This window comes from Helicoverpa armigera, chromosome 22, assembly GCF_030705265.1.
Source record: "Helicoverpa armigera isolate CAAS_96S chromosome 22, ASM3070526v1, whole genome shotgun sequence".
Lineage (NCBI taxonomy): Eukaryota > Metazoa > Arthropoda > Insecta > Lepidoptera > Noctuidae > Helicoverpa > Helicoverpa armigera.
The window spans coordinates 6,322,794-6,336,598 of NC_087141.1; the positions used below are offsets into that span (position 1 = coordinate 6,322,794).

The 13,805-nt window shown below is 40.9% G+C and overlaps 1 protein-coding gene across 2 annotated transcripts; it reads left to right on the forward strand.

The window, feature by feature from the left end:
* The first annotated feature begins 630 nt into the window (after positions 1–630).
* LOC110375610 (PAX-interacting protein 1) lies at positions 631–13,802 on the forward strand. 2 transcript variants are annotated; one of them, XM_049843218.2, is made up of 15 exons: positions 631–837; positions 928–3,411; positions 3,889–4,056; positions 4,955–5,068; positions 5,428–5,506; positions 7,823–7,974; positions 8,348–8,450; positions 8,760–8,959; positions 9,360–9,470; positions 9,570–9,716; positions 10,082–10,294; positions 10,726–10,878; positions 11,309–11,387; positions 11,744–11,975; positions 12,713–13,802. In XM_049843218.2, exons 1-15 carry the CDS (start codon positions 742–744, stop codon positions 13,275–13,277), a joined length of 4,896 nt encoding a protein of 1,631 aa, XP_049699175.2. In that variant the 5' UTR covers positions 631–741; the 3' UTR covers positions 13,278–13,802. The 2 variants fall into 2 exon arrangements, with proteins under 2 accessions (XP_049699175.2, XP_049699176.2); XM_049843219.2 differs by having other exon boundaries at positions 8,862–8,959.
* The last annotated feature ends 3 nt before the right edge of the window (positions 13,803–13,805 follow it).

The following is a 13,805-nucleotide window of genomic DNA, read 5'->3' on the forward strand; positions in this document are numbered from 1 at the left end:
TTATTTATTTGTATAATTCCTAGGTTCCTACTTATAAATATGATCATAATTAACGACTATCTTCTGTCTACCAGTAGCTGATTATGTGCTAGTGCTACCTTATAAACTCTTTTAAGCACTGCCACTGAATACTCTCAATACTTAGGTACTCATATTTTCTCTATATGCTCTTATGTAGGTAACTACCTACCCCACCCCCCACCCCTCTATGCATGTATTCATTTATTTACTTTCCTTATGTGCCAACTCCCTCTTCTACTCCCCCTTCTTAAGAATGGGAGGATGTAGGAGAGACTGTCGGGATATACGAATTGTAGCTGGGATAATTTAATATCTTCCTCAACATAAAAGATTTGATGAGATAAAAAACATAAATAAAGTAAAAATGTGTTTTTATTTATTGCTAACTTTATAAACTGGTATCAGTGTTGCTATTAGTTAGTTATTACTAAATAGTAGTAGGAAAATATTTTATATATAGCCAATTTTATTATTCCCTGGCACATATATTATTGAAAAAATCAAGTAATCTAGTTAAATTGAATTTTATTTTATAGGCATATGGTTAAAATAATTAAATTAAAAAAAAAACCAAAGGCACTACCATTTTAATTTTTTAGACTTGCAACATTAATCATGGACGTCGTCGCTTGAGTTATCGGCGTTTTGTTGAAAAATACAGCAAAAATGTGTAATTAATTTGTAAATCGTGTGTTTTTTAACGTTGTCGTATAACAGAAAATGGTAACGATTGTTGACGATTTAGATTCTTTAACTTTGCAAGAGCCAATTTTTAAGGATGTCAAATATTATGTTTCTGGCGATGTCTCGGAAAGGGTGAGTTTTCTGACTTGATTCCTTTATTTACGTTTGTTTGTATGTTGTAATTAGTGGGCAGGGTTATTAAGGGATGTGTGGTAATTACAGATTATGCTGTTACTTCAGTCCGGTGGAGCGGAGAGTACAAAATACTTCTCTGACTATGTCACGCATCTAATTTGTGGTCAAAATGCTGCGGACACAGATGTCGACGAAGCCCAGGACATCTACCAGATCCCTGCAGTGACCGAGCACTGGGTGCTTGCGTGCGCGCGCCTCAAGAAGTTGGCCGACCCCAAGCCCTACGTTCCACTTAAGAATAAGATATTCACTAACACTGTGTGTTGTATATCTAAAGTGAGTGTGGCCGACGCTAAAGCCCTGTTCGCTGTAATCACATATCATGGTGGCAAAGTAAAGTTGAACTTGGACTCTCAGTGTACTCACCTGATCTGTGGATCAGCTGCGGGGAAGAGATACAGTGCTGCGCTCACACTCCCCTCCTCAAGGATTAAGATTGTGACTCCGGACTGGGTGTTGGAGAGCATCAGGGCTAGAATACAAGCGGTGACCGACATATTTCACCCAAAGCTGTTAATTGTCCCCCAGCCACCTCCAAAAGCTATGGACCGTATAAGTGCAATCACAGGATTTGACTTTGAGGAAAGTATTGCTAAGAACGAAGTGCCTACACAAAACATGGCTGAGAATAAGGATGATAGTACACAGGCTTTGCTAGACAAACTAAAACAAAGGATGCCTTGGAACCATCCTCCTGCCAGTTCAAGTGCCTCAGTTGCTTCAACTACACCCATCAGTTCTATGGGATACACATCAACAGCTATGTCGACTCCTGGAATCATGAGTAAGTCCATACCTCAAGGGATAGTGACCCAGAATGTTCAGATACAAGGCAGTCAGGCCAACTCTCCCTTGCTACAGAAGTTTGGGCAACAGAACACTGTGGTATCCCAGGCTGGTATGATACCAAACCAACAGATGGGCATGCAACAGCAACAGCAGTCTTACAACCAGGGTCAGCAACAGCCACATGGGCTTACAGCAATTCAGATACAGCAACAAAAGATGTTGCAACAACATCAACTGAAAATGCAGATGTTACAACACAATAAGCTTGGTAACCAGCAAAACCAGCAAGGTTTTCAGCCTAATGTTTCAGTCTCTCAGATGTCTCAGAACTTGCAGGGTCAATTACAGCAACATATACAGGGTAATCAGCATCATTTGCAGCAGAATATTAACCAGCCACCGACTACTATGAGCTCGGCTCAGCAGCACATTGAGAATATCAGTCAGATGTTGAGTCAGAGTGCTAACAATCTCCAGCAACAACAGAATATGGCTATGAAGCAAAGCTTGAGCCTGAGTCAGCAGAGTGCCTCCCAAGCTGTACAGAACATTGCCCAACAGCTCGCACAGTCCACACAAAACCTTCAAAATGCAAAGCTAAGCCAAAATCTGGGACAAGGACAAGTTATCAACCAGCAATTAATATCATCGGGACAGCAAATGGGTCAGCAAAACCAGAATCTTATACAGCAACAAAATGTACAGTCAATGAATAACCAGCAGAACATTAATATGGGGGTGCAGGGGCTTGTGACCTCATCCCAGGGTCAGAGTGGTCAGGGGGTGCAACTGAACCAGCTAGTGAACTCTAACCAGCAAACAGTGCTCAGTCAACAGATACAGTCCGTCCAACAGACAATACAGACTCAACAGAATGCGAACGTGCCAGTCCAAGGAGCTTGGAGACAGCAGAACATTCAAATGGTACAAGGCCAGCATCAAATTATCAGAAACCCTCTTGTGCAGTCCAGAGCACCACAAAACCAGGTTATATTGCAGCAACAGATCATGCAGACACAGCAACAAGCCTTGATAAACAACCAGCAACCGCAATTAAGTCCTCAGCATACAATACAGCAAGGTCCACAGCAGATTCTGCAGCAGTCTATCGGAGGGCAGGGCCAGCAACTGAACCAAACTCATCACCAGATTCTATTCCAAAAACAACAGCTGCTAAGTAGTTCAGGACAGCAGCAGATAGTTCAAGCTCCTCAACAAGTATTAATAAACCAACATACTGGCCAGCAACAAATATTAGTGCATGGCAACCAACAAGTGACACTGCAAGGAGGTCAGCAAATTGTGTCTCAGAGCCAAATAGTTCACCAAGGAGGTCAAATAGTGAATCAGGGTGGTCAACAGATTCTAACGCAAGGGACTCAGCAGGTTTTGACGCAAGGAGGCCAGCATGTGATTACCCAGCAAGGACAACAGCAGCATGTAGTTATAGCTCAGTCGTCTCAGCAGATTGTGACGCAATCCGGTCAGCAAATATTGGGTCAGGCTGTTGGTCAGACTCAGCAGGTTCTGACTCAAATGCCGCAGTCGCCTCAGGCGGGAGGGGGCAGTATTCAGCAGATCATCACGCATGGAGGGGCTCAGCAGATAGTGTCTCCGGGAGGCCAGCAGATTGTGCAAGGTGGTCAGAATGTGTCATGGCAACAGCAACAGTATTTGCAACAGAGGCAGCAAATTGCTCAACCGGGAACTGTGGGTCCTAGGGTGAGTGTTATCTAATGTATCTATATTATAAAGAAGTTGCTTTCATCTGAAGTATGATTGAAGACGATATTTGTGGTCAAGTTCTATACAAGCTGTTAATTTGCATGCGTGCAAAATTCATGGACGTAATAATGATTCTCGACCCAAACCAACAATAAAATGGGCACGTAATTTTTTTTTATTTACGGAAATCCGTCAGTGTAATCCAGCTGTATTGAAACTCGGCACTTGTGTTACTAGCCTTACAACTGGCACAACAGCAAAACCCAAAGCATACACAACGATCATTCGTAAAATTGGGTTAATTCTGAAATTCTATTAAAAAATTACAAGAACAAAAAAAGCAGCTATCAGCTTGAATTTATTTTTTTATTGTTACTTTCTTCTGCTCGAATTCACTTATCAATTATTATCATCATTTGTCGCAACTTTTCCATTTATTATTCCACCAATACAACAAAAACACCAACTCCGTAGGTCTCCTGGACAGCGGGCGGCGGCGGTCGGCAACTCATACACCTGGACGCGCAGACGCACGCACAACTGCAGCAGATGAAGCCTCAGGAACGAGCAGTGTTCGTGGCTCAGCTGCAGAAGAGAAGACAGCTGTCGTTGCAGCGGCAGGCTGCTATTGCTCAGCAGCAGGTAACTGACCATATCACACTGTAGTTCACTCGCGATAGGATGATTTTCCTGACGTTCCTGAGTTCAAAAACTGCAGATTTAGATAAAATTCACAATAGTAGATACAACAATATAACGCACAGGCTTCTTTTTATCCAAGTGCGGAAAATATAGCACTAGAGGCCCGGTACGTGCTTCATTAAGAAAATAAATAAAAAAACCACTCGATTTTGTGAAAACTTCACATAAACCATATACTAAATAGTCCGAACAAAGCCTAAACATTTGGCTTGGATAGGTGAGCCTGTTCTTGAGTTATAAAATTACAACGAAAAGTGTCATTAATTTTCATTTGAATGCATTCAAAACATAAATCAGGCATTGTTGCCTGTCCTTTTGCTATACCATGCTGTTGACCTATGTACGTATATCTGTCTCTGTTATATTACCCCCTGGGGCCCGATTCTCCTAAGTTAATAATGTCAAAATCGAATATAGTAGAATATAGTAAGTAATAGAAGTTTTAACCATATCGGGCATTCTGCTACTAATAAAAGACCAATCGTATTCGATTGACATTTGATTGGTGTACGATTGGTCTGCTATTTTGGTGATTTTGGTCTATACGGTAGTTTGCTGTACAATCATTTTGCAATCGTAAATCATTTGCAGACAAAATGATTCATTATTGAATGACAGAAAAGGATAAAAACGTTTATTTCAAAGAAAAAGAAGCGGAATGCCACATACGCTTCAATCGTAATCGAGTCGGGATTGGATATCAGTCGAATCGAGTCGAACGTGAATCGTATGACGCTTAAGTAAAATTAGGAGAATCAGGCCCCTGATCGCACGAAACATAGTATAATTACACAGATGTATTTGTAATCTCTCATTAACGATAATCCGTCGTCCTTAGCAACCGGGCGTGGTGGCAGGCTCGCCCGGCGCTCCGGCCCCGGCGGGGGCTCAAAGCGTCACCTTCATCCGCAGCCAGCTGGCACCAGGCCTGGCACAGCAACAACAAGTTCCTGTAAGTAAAAACTCCAACTTCCAATGTAATTTTTAGGGTACCTCAATAGTAAGAGGAACCCTTATAAGATCACTTTCTTATCTGTCTGTCGTATTATTCTTATCACCCTATATTTCGGAAACGTATGAAGGTACCAATCAAAGTAAAATTTTAACCATATACTCAAGTCCACTATTCCACGAAGACGCATAATTTCTTAACTATAATGTAAAGTGCATAATAGTACCATAATAAATTCTATTCCCTATCTATAATGTAGTGTCATCATCGTACGGAACCCTTGGAGGGCCGGTCCGACTCACACATGTCGGGTGTCTTATGTAAAAATTCCAAAAATATATATATTTTTATATTCTCAGGTACAATGGCTACAACAGCAAGGGGCGAGAGCAGCTACCATACCGGCCGCTGCGCCCGCGCCGCCTCCACAGTCACCAGGTTAGTTTTGTTTATCATATACCTAGCCATTTCCCAACTGCCAAAATTGATCTTAGGGTTGGCTGAGTACTTATTACTTCTTAATGTACCTTAATCTAGGCTAGTTTTGAAGTCAAAATGCATTTAACCGTACAGCGCTGATACACGCGAGACACAATTGAGTTTTAATTGTTCTATAAATTAGCGGCATACAAGAAGTTAATCAAACCAGGCAGAGAAACAGCACTTTTTGAACAATCACACAAATAAAATCAGAGACAGACCCGAAAAACGCCAGCCCTTCACCACTTCCAAAGAATTTTTGTTGAGAAGAAGTGGCGCGCGAACTCCCCAGCAACAAACATCTGTCTTTTAGATTAGGAGAACCTTAATACAAAAATTATATCATTCTGAGAACACATAAAACGATGTATTATGTATGTATATAAAGAATCGCCCTACAATATTAGAATACGTCAAACTAAATTATGAATCATAACGATATATTCGCCACGTGCCACTTGTATTAAAGCACGCGTGAATAAGGTCTGCGAACCCTGATCTAATATTTATTGATTTATTCCTAGCTTGTTTCCCGCGGTTTTCTAAAATAGCGTGGAATCTTGAAGTTCCAGATTTTGTCTAAAAAAAAACTTTTTTGAAGTCATACCGGTATGAATCCATATTTAGACGCGAAATGGGATTCTCATGTTTGAAAAATAAAATTTTGACCTTTGGGTCACCATATTTCATCATCCTCCGAGCCTTTTTCCCAAACTATGTTGGGGTCGGCTTCCAGTCTAACCGGATTCAGCTGAGTACCAGTGCTTTACAAGAAGCGACTGCCTATCTGACCTCCTCAACCCAGTTACCCGGGTCACCATATTTGATGTTTATTTATTCCTTTTCATCAAATTTTATAGAAAATCAATAAAAAATCAATGTAGTGAAAAAATTATAACAGTTTGTTTCAATTTCGTGTAATCGATTAAAAATATAATCAGTTGTTTCAATAAAGCCAATCCATAATTTTGTTCTCAAAGTTATCAGCCTTTACTTTCATAATATCCCGTAGGTATGGAAAAACACGATAAAAACTTTTACATATTGATCAAGTGTTGAGCGAAACGTTAGAAATTTTGGTATTTAAATGATTCTTCATACATAATGTTGACGCTCGCTGTAACCATATCGAAAATTATAATTTTAAAGCACTATCTAGCTTTAAACTTCAATATGTTTAGTATTTTTACGGGGAACGCACGTTTATTTGCCGTATTCTTTAAAAATATTAAAAAAGAAAACAGTTATCATAAAAAGAGGTTGTTGTTTTCTTAAAAAATACAATTTCAATCAAAATAGCGCTGTAAAAAAAGGAGTTTGTGTCTAACATAATGAATTTTGAACACACTGAAAGCAATGGTAAGTTGTCAATAAAAAAATATTCTAGCACTTTGTCCAAAGCTCAAAAGGGTTAGTCCTACTAAGGGGTATCATGTTATCTATCCAATAGCTGAGATGAAAAGATCAGATAGGCAGTCGCACCATCTGAAATTAAACTCAGCACCTTTAAGTTATTTTGGAAGGCGTTGGGAAAAGGCTAGCCAGATTATTAAAATTATATAAAGTTAACTTTGCAGGAAAATATTAATTACTGTATGTATTTGCCCAAGTAACCTATTATTATTTATTAATACTTGTTTGAAGTAGGTGTGATTAATTTTATTCATTTGTGTACAAGAAAAATATATTTTGTTATGATAATGTTATTTTTATGTCAATGTTTGGCTGACCGCGAAATGTGCGTCAGGAATTATTATATAGCTTGTAACTTTATTTTGCACGTTTATTGTTTTAAGTTAAATGTGTTATGTGTGAATAAAATATATCTTGTCGTGATTTGTCAGTGGTAAATATTTTGTTGATCGATCCAGTTGGTAGCAAAATTGATATATCTATTCAAAATCAAAAATTAACGGTAAGTTTTCATATCGAGTTTGAGTATCGTCGCATGGAAAGTATTTTTACAAAGTTAAAACTGCCCTGTGTTCATTCAATTGCACCCTTTGAAATTCAGGATCATTCAGCAGACCTTTGAAAGTGTATCAGTGGCCTTTTCATTTAGCTCGAATACTAAATTACCGGCAAATTGAAGAGAATGGAAATGCAAGAAATTTATATTCTTAATCTAGTATTGGGATCATCCAAACTAGGTTTATTTAAATTTGTGTTTCAGGGTAAAACTTGATCAGAGGATCTCTGTTTGTACCATGTAGGTACCTTTTTCTGAAGGTGCCTTTACAATTGTTGAACAAAGGTACATATTTGTTTCTACAGGTGTGGCCAGCCCGGCAGCACAACCGGGGCCGGGTGGCACGGTAGAGAACCAGTTGCAGCAGCTGCAGATGCAGCGGCAGCAGCACTACCAGCGGTTGCAGCAGCTGCAGGCTCAGAGAGACCATGTGGCTCACCATGCTGCTGTCAAACAGGTGGGGGTTATATCGTATTGATTCTAGAGAGAAGAAAGAAAGATTTAGCAAAGAGAGTAGAGAAAAATAAGAAAGTATGTGTTGGTCATGTCTAGTGTGTTTGTTTTAAACTACAATGTCTACAATTACTTATGGTTAAAATGTAGAGAGAATTTCAGAAAATACAAACACCATTTTTACAGTTCATAAAGTATTGAAATGACAGATCTTTTTTATAATCACTTTGTTTAAATGAGGTGTCCATTTATATCTTACAAGCTTAGATCGAATACCAACTCTTGAACTTACCAGCTCTTGAAACATATGTATATCTGGAAGATGCCACGGTATAACTCTTCATCTGTCATCAACGTGTGTCGTATTATCGGTGCAGGTATCCCCCGGGGTGACACAACACGTGGTAAGTGGAGCCCCTCTCGCCGAGCAGCCGGTAGACGCTGCCCTCCTCACCCCCACCACTCCCGACCAACAACAAGGTGAATATTACTCTGTCTGACGATAGTTATACCTGTGTGACGTTGTACCATTGCTGTATCAAACTAAATACAAGGCGAAGGGACGGTGTTGGTAGAGAGCTGTCTAAACTTGCATGGTTGCATGGAATGTTCTGAAAAACTAAATCAATTAATACCGATTTTGACAAAAGGGATGCGATAAAAATCGTAGTTGAGTCAAACCGGCATGTCATAGGAGGGGACTATTTCAGTAGAGTGGAGTTTGTGTGCGCATGACTTTGACTCGAACCTGATATCCCTAAGAACAGGAGAGACGCTTCTACCTTCCAGGCAACGCTCTTCTGGTAAACCCGAAGACCAAGACAGCTCTCGCAAACATGCTGAGCATTCGCCTGCAAGGTGGCACAGCTTCTGAACATGAGCCTTCCGCAGCCGGGACCCTGCGCCTCATGACCGCGGCCCACGCGCGGCCCGCGCCCGCCGCGCCGCGGCTGCTGCTGCAGCACGCTCACGCACATCCGCACCACAAGGTAATGTGTCCTGCAGCACCCTCACCTCGGCAGCCAAGTCTCCTGCAGCCATACTCCAGCCTGTGACGGCAGCCCTCACACTAGACAGCTACAATGTCACGTGAATGTTTCGAACGGCCGACACAAATAGTCTTCCAAGCAAGATTCAAAACTAACAGGTAGCAAGTTACATCAATTTATGTATTTACTTATGTACTACTTCTTACTTCACGTTTGTTACAAATGGAAAAAAAGATACCTCTAATGTCATGTACGATGATGATGATACGATACTAGCCACGGTCACATACAGTAGGAGTAAAGTTGTAAACCTGAAGGGTGTCAGCGTCATTTTACGACTTTATTTAATTTTATGGCAGCTAAAATAGTAAATAAAATGCAATATATTACTCGTGTGTAGGTGTACGCGCCGCCGGCCCGGCCGCCGCCTGCGCGGGCGCAGTTCTACGGGCACAATCCCAACTTGAAACTACCGCCAGATCTTTTCCTACTGGGATGTGTGTTTCATATCGTGAGTAATGTTTTTGATTGAATATCATATATTTTGTTTCTTTTCAGTGTTTTTCAAGTCATATCAATATTCTGAGATCCCTCATTTTATTTTACCTAGGTGGAATATCAACAGTCGTGGGGGGCGGAACGCGTATCACGGTGGGGCGAAGCCATACAGCGACGGGGCGGCGAGGTCGAGCCCGTCTACTGCGCCCGCGTCACGCACGTGCTGTGCGAGACGCAGCGCCACGGCGTCGTCATGCAGGTACTGTGCCACTGTACCAGGTGCAGTGCCGACAGTCATGGGGGGGGGAGGGCGAGGTCTTACAGCGGCGCGGCGGCGTGGGGCGAGACCATATCAACATAACATAAGACAAAATAAACAGCAGTTACCTTAAGATCAGCATCTTGCTCAATGAAAAATTTTACACCAACTTCTAGCGTAAATCGATATACGAAAAATTTTTTCTTGTGGTGTTTTTGAAAGCCAGAATTATATTTTTGCTAAAATATTTTTATGTCTTCCCACATTTTGATCTAGCTCTATTTTGTGCACCACTTTTTAAACCTCAATTTTTCTCTTGGATCAATCAAACATTATATTAATCAACATTAATTTATCACCCACAGGCATTACGCGACGCAAAGCGCTGCGTCACGGCCTACTGGCTGTCAGACGCGATGTTACGCCGCGGCGTGTTACCGCCGTGGCACGCGCTACACTTGCCCAGCATGTACGCGGCGAGGGACAGGCCTGCCAGGCATCATCGAGCCGCTATATCGGGGTGGAGGGACGAGGAGAGGGATCGAGTCACATTCTGTCTTGAACATATTGGTGCTAAGGTATGTATCTAACAGAATCCTGGACAATATTTAGTTTGGAAAGTGTGTCCATGGAGATTTTTGCAGATTCTTCTCCATGGGATTCACTTCTTGGATCGCATTATCGCAACTAGTGTCTTCTTGTAACAGAGTATTTGGATGATACTATTTTGAAAAGTCCATAGAGTATCTTGCCGTTTTTTCAACATGGGATCTTGTTTTTTGGGAACGTGAAACTAGTGTCTGATTTTTTTTAAGAGAATGCAATACTTATTAGAATTGTGTCCTGTCTATTGCATTAGCTAAAGAAAAACTTGTAATGGTAGATATGTGGTGGAAATAGAAAATACATTAATAAAATGTTGACGGGGCCACTGAACAACCACTGAACTTTGACCAGTCAACCCGTAGGCTTGTTTCTTGGCTCTGTAACCTGTAATATTTTGTTCCAGCTAACCCCATACATGACACGAGACAACACAGTGCTGATCTGCAAGCGAGCTGAAGGCAACAAGTACCGGCGAGCTAGGGACTGGGGCATCCCAGTAGTGACCGCCGCCTGGCTGACCGACCTGCTGCTGGGCAACATGAGCGCCTTGTCGCAGGTACTGACATCATCTGCCTAGCCTTTTCCCAACTACCTGGGGGTGTTTTACATGGAGCCACTGCCTGTCTGACTTCCTCTACCCAGTTACCCGGGCAATCCAATACCCCTTGGTTAGATTGGTTGTTAGACTTTCTGGCTTCTGACTACCCGTAACTACTGTCAAAGATATACAAATGACAGCCGGGACCACTTATCGTGTCGTCTAGACCGCGAAAAACCTCGTCATAACAAGTTGGCCACTCATCCATGCACCGGCCTCGCCAAGCGTTGCTTAACCGTATGATCGGTCGATCCGCGCGGCTTCGGCTAGGCCACGAGTTGATTGAGCTTAAAATATTCATATATGTATAATAGAAATATTCAATTTATTAAAGTTACTGTTGTTTTAGATTAAACTTTCCTTTTGTAATGTTTTATTTCGCCAACAGATCGAGAACGCGAAGTACCAACAGTTCAACCTCACCAGTCCCTTCAGAATGGATTATAGCTTAGTGTCACATCTTATGAGTGAGTACTAATGCTTCATTTGTAATATTTTATGTCGATGACTTTCCATAAAGACCAACTGTACAGTACAATTATTTAGGTTAGCTAACTTTTTGTTTCAATCAAAAGGTTTTCCCAATAAAATGTATAATTTTATTCTTGTGTTTCTCCTTTCTTTGTACGCTTTTATGGATCATAAATCCATGTTATGTATCATGTACTATGTGATCATACCATGTATTTATTTGTAGATGTCTAATCTGGTTGATTGTGTAAAGTTATTTCTGCATACAGCTATTGCGAAAATAGGGCCTATTCATAAAAATGCAACAATAAGGAAAGTTTACTCAATAAAATTACTACTTTGAACATTACAGACGCGTGGAAAATGCCAATAAACATAACCCAGGAGTCCCACGAGCGCGCGAAGCGTTCCGCCGCCGCCGCCTGCGTCGCGGCCGGCGGGCGCCGCGCCAAGCGCCCGCGCCTGCAGTCGCCGCCGCCCGCGCCCGCGCCGCCCGCCGCGCCGCCGCCGCTGCACCTCGCGCCCCGGGTCGCCTTCTCCGCACTCACGCCGCATGCACACCATAAACTCGCTGCTATTGTTAGGTAAGCGAAGGTTTAATGTGGTTATGGTGTGAGTTTTGGTAAACTGTATGGGATCTGATAAGGGAGGACATTGAACTGCTTCAAAGCCTTAATGTGTCTTTCCATCTAAATGTTACATTACCTAAAACTTCAAGAAAACAACACACTTAACAAGAGCATCATTATGAGTGCTTCATATTTTTTTGCATAAACCCTCATCACAATACTGAACATTACAAATAGCATACCAGCGAGGCATGTTGATGGAATACATAAGACCCTACTGCTGTTGTTACTCACAAAATAAAATCCATTAAATATAAAATAGCGTGAAACAATCATTCACAAAATGTGTATATTATTATATCATACACCAGACAACGGATACTGAAATGCCATATTCTTATTGCAGTGATGTTAAAATCGAACCGGATGAAAACGCGAACCATATTCACGAAGACCATCAAGTTAATTAATCAGTTTCCATTCAATATGGTTATTTTTTTAATGTACTAAATCATTTAGTGGTTGAGGGTATTTCGTGTTTCATGTTGTATCGTCCATGTTAGTTTGTGAGCGTCGGAATGCATTCATAATCTGTATTTCAGGATAGAGAAACTAACAATTTGTGTTGTCACTTGTAGTTCTCGGTGGTTTGAAGTAATTTTCTCGTATATCGGTAACTGTCGATAGATTTTGCATCCAAAACTATCTTCAATTCCGATTAAACCACATATTAACGGCACATTATTTTACAGGCAACTCGGCGGTCTAGTAGTCTCCTCAGCAGCTGAAGCAACGCACCTCGTGATGGACAAACTGGTCCGCACATGCAAACTGATCAGCTCACTAGTCACCGTCAAGCATCTCCTCACGCCCGAGTGGATCCTCGAGAGCCAGCGACTCAACAAGTTCGCCGACGAAGCCAAGCACGGCCTCAGGGACGAAGCCTTCAACAAAATGTTCAAGTGCGACATATCAGAGGTACTCTTATGCGGAGAAATGAGGAAAAAACTCTTCGAAGGCGTCACATTCTTCCTCACGCCCTGCGTCAAACCTTCAAGAGGAGCGCTAACAGAAATGATAGAACTCTGCGGAGGAAAAGTCGAAAAGAACCGACGATCCTACGTCTCCATACAAGAAATGCATAATCAGAAAAACTATAGTTACCTAGTTCTAACGGTACCCAATGATTTGCATTTGGTTTATTACTTGCTGCAGTCAGAAAAGACTTTGAACGTCGTCTGCAGCACTGAAGTGGTGCTATCCGCCATTATGAGGCAAAAGTTGGAAGTCGAGGAGTTCCTCGTCAAGATAGACTAGAACATTCTTCCTTGAGACTTGTCGTTAAATTTTATTGTTAGGTATACGAATTATGTCTATTTACAGATTTACGTGCATGAACTTATCATAGAGTATTTGACAATATTAAAAGTATTTATATTATACAGTGCGAGGTTCCATAAGAATAACTATAAAATGTTCCTGTTTTCATGATGTTTTTATGTTAAAAAAAAATTGTTTTGACTTTTGTCTGTATCAACTGTAATATGAAGCTATGAATTAGTTACGATTGGAATCGATTTCTGACTTTATTTTCCTTTATTTTGGAATCTCTTATTTCGTATAATATTCATTCTCTTGTTAAAAGTTTGCATTTTAAGTTCAATATCTATATTTTGTTAAATTTTTGAAAGAGCAATTCACGTTGCGTTTATTAACTTGTAAGGAGAAGTTTTTGAAATATTTTTCTGATTTTGTGTAAATAGACATTTCAAAGGTCTGGACCATGTATAAATTAAAAAAGAAAACTTAAGAGTATATTAAAGTATGTTTTCGATTATGAAAGTG